The 7,149-nt window shown below is 38.2% G+C and overlaps 2 protein-coding genes across 3 annotated transcripts in view; both read left to right on the forward strand.

The window, feature by feature from the left end:
• Positions 1-7,149, forward strand: part of LOC311289924 (uncharacterized protein) — a 234,010-nt gene that overhangs the window by 40,921 nt on the left and 185,940 nt on the right. For both annotated transcript variants that reach the window (XM_084408198.1, XM_084408199.1), the window contains exon 3: positions 537-2,261. In XM_084408198.1, coding sequence (XP_084264324.1) covers positions 537-2,261 — 1,725 coding nt within the window. The remainder of the gene's footprint in view (positions 1-536; positions 2,262-7,149) is intronic.
• On the forward strand, positions 2,673-6,747 carry LOC311290151 (uncharacterized protein). The gene is made up of 3 exons (XM_084408471.1): positions 2,673-3,967; positions 4,063-4,142; positions 5,174-6,747. The coding sequence occupies exons 1-3, from the start codon at positions 3,965-3,967 to the stop codon at positions 5,535-5,537; spliced, it is 447 nt and encodes a 148-aa protein (XP_084264597.1). The 5' UTR covers positions 2,673-3,964; the 3' UTR covers positions 5,538-6,747.

A 7,149-nucleotide genomic window follows, 5' to 3' on the forward strand; every position in this document is an offset into this window, starting at 1 on the left:
CCCTCCTGCAGTGAGTGCAAACCTGGTGAAAAACTACAGGAAACGTTTGCCCCCTGTAATTGCAAACAAAGGCTACTGTACCAAATATTAACATTGATTTTCTCAGGTGTTCAAATACTTATTTGCAGCTGTATCATACAAATAAATAGTTAAAAAATCATACATTGTGATTTCTGGATTTTTTTTTTTAGATTATGTCTCTCACAGTGGACATGCACCTACGATGACAATTTCAGACCCCTCCATGATTTCTAAGTGGGAGAACTTGCAAAATAGCAGGGTGTTCAAATACTTATTTTCCTCACTGTATATATATATTTATATATAAATTAATTAAATTAAGATTTTTTTTTACAACAAAAATGAACCATCACTGAACTTACTTAAGCTGGATGATGGTGCTATTTTCTTCTAGAAACAAACTTTGTTGCATTATTTTCCAGTATCACTGTGAAGCTGAAACAATCTGTATTGTAAAAAGTGCTATATAAATAAAGATGACTTGACTTAACTGTTAAAGCCATGTCTCATTTCAGGTGTCACTCTGTGGGATAAGAAGTCACTGGATGAAGATTTGGACACCCATCCAAAGCCCATGTCAGATTTGAAGTTCAGTAGCTCCGACTCTCTCTCCAGTAAGTCCAGTCTCCTGGATGTGAGTGCTTCCCTGAAGGCCAGCTTCTTAGGAGGGCTGGTGGAGGTGGAAGGATCTGCCAAGTTCCTGCATGACACCAAATCCTCAAACCAACAGTCCAGAGTTACAATGAATTACAGGGAAACCACAAGATTCGACAAGCTCACTATGAGCCATCTGGGACAGATCACCTACCCTCAGGTGTTTGACCAGAAAACTGCAACTCATGTGGTCACGGCTGTACTGTACGGAGCTCAGGCCGTCATGGTGTTTGAACGGACATTTTCGGAAGACGAAGAAAAGCAGGAGATTGAGGGAGAACTGAATGTCATGGTCCAGAACATCAAGGGATTTTCTATTGCGGGACAAGGAGCTTTACAAATGACAGAAGATGATAAGAAAATGGCTAAGAGCATCTCCTGCACATTTTATGGTGACGTCCACCTTGATCAGAACCCTACCACTTTCATGGAGGCCCTAGAGGTGTACAAGAAGCTCCCCACTATACTGAAGGAGAATCCACAGAATGCAGTTCCAATAAAAGTCTGGCTCTATCCTCTTTCTCTACTGGATACAAAAGCTGCTCAGTTGGAGAGAGAAGTCACCACACGTCTGGTTTCCAACACTGAAGATATAATCGAGGGGCTGGGAGAAGTAGAGAGGACATGCAACGACCTCTCCAGAAAAACACTGGTAAATGTTTTCAAAGACATCAAAGAGAGGCTCCGTTTATTTCAGGGCTCTCTTAACATTTACAAAATGGTATTCCTAAAAGCAGTGGCCAAGGTCTTGCCTGCTATACGAGGAGGAGAGATGGAGCAAAAGTCATTGGAAAACATCCTGAAGATCCACTACAGCTCCCCCTTTAATGCTGACATGCTTAACCAGTGGTTAGATCCTGCAAAGGCTGAACTTAACCTCTTGAGTTCTTACACCGAGATACTGAAGGGAATCAAAACTGAAGACTCAAACCGTCTCAACACTATCCTCTTTAATCCTGATATTGATGTTGTGGTGTGCTTGACCTTCACATCTCTGAAGTATGAAGACCTGTATCTTTCAGCTATGAAGAACTTTCTGGAATCTGATGAGTTTAAAGAGTTAGATATGGGAATGAAACTGCATTTTAGCACTTTAGCATCTGTCAGAAAGTGGCACAACGATCCTGGTGTCATCTCAAAGATGAGAAAGAACTTATCTCTTTTCAGAAGTTTTTCAGAGGCTAATAAAGATGAAAAGAGATATCGATTCATTATTTCTGCCATCTCTGATCCCTCCAGTCCAGGCTCCTCTATCTATCTGTATGAAACAGGGAACCTGATAGACACACAGTTCCAGCCCGTGTCGAAGCCTCCTCCTCCAGAAGTGATGAAGGTCCTGGAGCGCAGTGTGACCCTGAAACTGCAGAAGTCCCCAACTGGAGAAACTGTGAGGTACAGAGTGGAGTACCAGCAGGAGAAAGCAGATTCTGGCGCTGAGGAACAGTGGATTATCATAAACACCGCTGATGAAGACTTTACTCTGATTGGATTGGAGTCTGGAAAGCAGTACTTGATCCGCTACAGGATAGTGGGTAAAGTGGGAGTGAGCGAAGCCAGTAACACTATCGGCCCCATACAGTCTCCTGGTGAGTGTCATATGCACATTTCTTTGCATTAATCTTTATCTTAAAATATATCTATATGTATGTGTGTATGTATGTATGTGTGTGTGTGTGTATATATGTATGTATATAAGGGCTGGGAATCGATTAAAAAAATAATAATTAATTGCACAATTTGCTGTAATTAATTGCAATTAATTGCATTTCTCCAAGCTTGTTATCATCAATATTTAAACTTAGAATTGCCTAATTAAAATAAACAACACAGGAAAAAAGGAACAGAAAATAGCCCTATATTAAAATAATATTAAACATCAATATATCAATATATTATTATTTTTCAATAATCAATCAACAATCAATTTAACAGATTTAATATATATATATTTTTTTTTTACTAATTATCAAAATAAAATATAGTCCTACAAAGCTATTATTACCATAGAATGTGATCAGAGCAGGTAATTTTCCCATTGTTGCCCAGCATGACTATTCGCTAGTTGATTTTACGAACGTTCCATGATTGTCAGACGTCACTGGTGGGCGATGGCATTTCCAGTCTAACGTTACGCGCTTCATCGACGACGCCGGTAACTGTCAGGTAAGACGAGGACCAGATAAACATGGCTTTCTACACCAGATCCCTTCAACATCTGCCAAGGATAACGATAAACGACGTACACCGAATAATTCAAGCGTCATCATCGGCTCCCAAGAGCAAGAGGGAAAAGGGTTTCAAGATATACGTCTCTTCATTCATTGACAATTATGAAGGTAAGTTATGCTATGTCTTTAGCTAGATGTAGCCCTAACGTTAGCGATGATGCTAGGTGACGTTAGGCTAGAAAGTAACCTTTACAAAATACTTATTAAACGGTTCATTTTAGTGGTTGGTCACATGTGGTTTATATGTTAATTTTACTATCTGACATTAAATAAATATATACGAATTGATTTGTGTTGTTCAGTTACATGTATTGACAGTGTTTGGTTATCCCCAGTATCAAGTAAAGATCTACAGACAGGGAGAGTCAGCATCCGTGCTACCTGTCATAGATCTTTGAGGAAACATGAGAAACCTTACACCATCAGAGTAGGATGAAAGACAGTTCAGTTCGTCTGATCCAACCAGTTCTGTTCCAGTTATGTTCTGGGGCTTCAATTTGACAATGATGGTTTGGCAAAACTGGCAAACAAATGTCTAATTACTTAAACAAGTTGAACATCTTAGACAACTATCTAGCTAGCCAAACGTTTGAAGTAGGTAACACTATGATGACACTTGCCTGCCCTATTAGTGTTCTAGTAGACCTACCATTCCTATATGAAACCCCAGAAGCTGGTTGTTGAGACAGTTCCTTTGCTGTTTATATTATGTTCTGTTTAACTTACTTTCTTACTAACCCTAAAGTAATCTCATTCTCTAACTCATAGTAGCTAACTTGAAAAATAATGCAAAATACACCTTTGACTTTGAGATATCTGATCAGTTTGTGATCTCTGCTGATTATAACACACTTTTTTGTTTTTTAAAAGATTGTCCTTGAAGACTCCACCCCTGTTCAGCTCTATGAGGCCGAGTGCTCCTGTGTGGCTGCAGAGCCTTATGCAATCATAATGTTGCATTACTGTATCAGACTGCTCATTACTCGCAGTTAAACATCACAGCTGTACCACCTGTTTTGAGCTGCACAGAGAGCGAACAACGTTGGCACAAACCAAGAACTATGGTAAACTTTAAGCAGCATAATTCCATGCTTATGCAAGATTTGCCTATAGTCCCATTCTGTGACCTCTGAAATGCCTTTTCATATATTATTGATAGGGTGTGAAGCCGGGCCGTGTGAGTGACATGGTGGTGCTGTCTGCAAAGCCCAAACAGAGGACGGTAGCGAATGGTGTCAGGTATGTCCAGTATGTCTTGTTCATTTAGAATTAATCAACTAAAATTATTATGGTTGTCTAAATATACAGTACAGGCCAAACGTTTGGAAACATTAAATTTTTTTATGTTTTTGAAAGAAGTTTCTTCTGCTCATCAAGCCTGCATTTATTTGATCAAAAATACAGAAAAAATTTTATATTGTGATATATTATTAGAATTTAAAATAATTGGTTTTCAATTTATTATACTTTAAATTATCATTTATTTCTGTGATGCAAAGCTGAATTTTCAGCATCATTACTCCAGTCTTCAGTGTCACATGTGACATCCAGTCTATCACATGATCCTTTAGAAATCATTCTAATATTCTGATTTATTATGAGTGTTGGAAACAGTTCTGCTGCCTAATATATTTGATGAATAAAAGGTTAAAAAGAACTGCATTTATTCAAAAAAAAAAAAAAATACTTTCTAATAATATAAATCTTCTTTACTATCACTTTTTATCAATTTAACACATCCTTGCTGAATAAAAGTATTGAGTTATTTCGAAGAAAGAAAGAAAATAAATTACTGACCAGTAGTGTATATTGTTGTTACAAAAGATTTCTATTTTTAAATCATTTGCTTCTTTTTTTTTCTTTTTTTTCTTCTTTTTATTCATCAAAGTATCCTAAAAAGGTATCACAGGTTATGAAAAAATATTAAGCAGCAGAACTGTTTCCAACACTCATAATAAATCAGAAGAATGATTGAATGATTTCTAAAGGATCATGTGATATTGTGGAGTAATGATCTTGAAAATCCAGCTTTGTATCACAGAAATAAATGATAATTTAAAGTATAATAAATTGAAAACCAATCATTTTAAATTGTAATAATATATCACAATATTACATTTTCTGTATTTTTAATCAAATAAATGCAGGCTTGATGAGCAGAAGAAACTTTTTTCAAAAACATTAAAAATAGTAATGTTTCCAAACTTTTGGCCTGTACTGTAAATGTGCGTAGTGGTCCAATTCGAATTATGATATGCTACTCTACTTAGGAGCACTCTCTACAAAGCGATGCGGGGGGATCTGCCTGATCCTGATGTCCTGAGGGTGGCGGAAGCTTATGAAGGCTTTCCAGCGGACATAGCACCTCTCATTACCACCATGTCCATCAGTGCTGATGTCCCGTTGGTTGAGTCAGCTCTGGGAAAAGTTCAGGAGGGCAGCCCGATTTCGTACCAGCAGCCAGTGCCAGTCAGCCGCATTATTCTTCCTCACACTGGTGCTCCTCCACCCCCATCTCTGCCTTTAGATGGCTACAAACTGGAGCCCACTACATGCCAGTTTGTGTGCAGTCTCCACCAGCAGCTGCATCTGCAATCTCTGCAGACTTCCTTGGATACAGCGAGGAAAATATAAGAATCAACAAGGGAGCAGAGTATGTCCACAGAGTGGCACCAAGTCAGAAGGATGAGAGTAACATCATCTCACTTCAGGGAGGTATGTCATGTTCGCAGTCCGTCTTCAGCGGAACAGCTTGCTGAAAGAATGCTTAGGGGAGTGGCACAAACGGCATTGATGAAAAGAGGTCTGGCATTGGAGCCACTTGCCATTCAAGATATATTGCAAAGCAAAGAACACTAACTACTGGCCATGTGGCTTCGTTGTACACCCCGATGCCCCCTGGTTAGGGTCTTCCCCTGATGGGGTTGTTTTCGACCCAACAGAGAACCCACCCTTTGGCCTGGTGGAAGTGAAATGCCCCAATGTAAAAAGTTATATTGACTGTAAATACCTAAAGCTTCACAATGGCACCATGAATCTAAAAAAGCAACACGGTTATTACTGGCAGGTGCAAGGACAACTCCTGCTAACAGGTATGGACTGGTGTGATTTCGTTGTTTGTGCAGAGGAGGATATGATCAGTCAAAGGATCTACAGGGACCCAGAGGTTGCTGCCGTCATCAGGGAGAGGGGAGATTATTTCTATTTCTACTTTTATTTAGCATCATGCATGAAAATTTAAAATCAACCCACCTCCCAAATCATGTGTTTGTGTGTAAATCAATGTTAATGTAAATAGTCCTCTTAAAAAATAAATGCACACACATGTACATAAACAACAAACCTATACAAGGTGCCTTTTGTTATTTTGAATTCAGTGTTAGTAGTTATTGGATTACATTAGATTAGATTCAACTTCATTGTCATTTAGCAGAGTACAGGTATAGAGCCAATGAAATGCAGTTGACATCCAACCAGAAGTGCAAAGAAGCATTAAAGTACTGTTGAGTACTGGAATATGTGCAGTTATGTGGACTAGTTATCTACAAACTCATAACTCGTACAAAATGTCAAATGTTGCACCACAATGTTTATTTACATAGTTTACATAGTTCATCATTACAAATCTATACAATTACAAATCTATACATGGAGCCATGTTATTGTTGAGTGTAGTATGACAGCTTGTGTCTTTGTATAATAAATGTCTGAATTAACCCTTAAGCTGCATTAGGGACATTTTTGTCCTTTTCATTTTTATTTCTTTGACCATTTTGGCTGTTTTAATGCCAATGGTATGTAATTTGCCACAGTTGTGACTTTTTGCATAAATTTACAAATTTTGAAAAAAAAAAATTAAAATATGTATAACACACACGGTGTAGAACAAATAGCACCATTCAGTACCATAAGGGACAAAAATGTCCCATTGACTCCCATTAAAACGTTGTTTAAAGCCGGGGCCGTCATTAATACATAAATCATGATTTATGTTGAAACATTCTTTCATTTTGAAGCAAAGGCATTATATTTGCATTATATAGTGTATTTTACCAGATGACGTCACTACATGTGTATTCCCTATAGGGGGAAATGCACGCTATTTTCCTGGTTTCCACTATAGGGGCACTTGACTGTGCATGAAGGATTTGAATGGTTCAAAGATCTAAAAATTATGTTTCCGAGTATGTGTGGATGTCTGAGAGCGATGTGTGTCTGCGTTGACAAAAATTGTGTGTGTGTGTAG

This window comes from Rutilus rutilus, assembly GCF_951802725.1.
Source record: "Rutilus rutilus genome assembly, chromosome: 4".
Lineage (NCBI taxonomy): Eukaryota > Metazoa > Chordata > Actinopteri > Cypriniformes > Leuciscidae > Rutilus > Rutilus rutilus.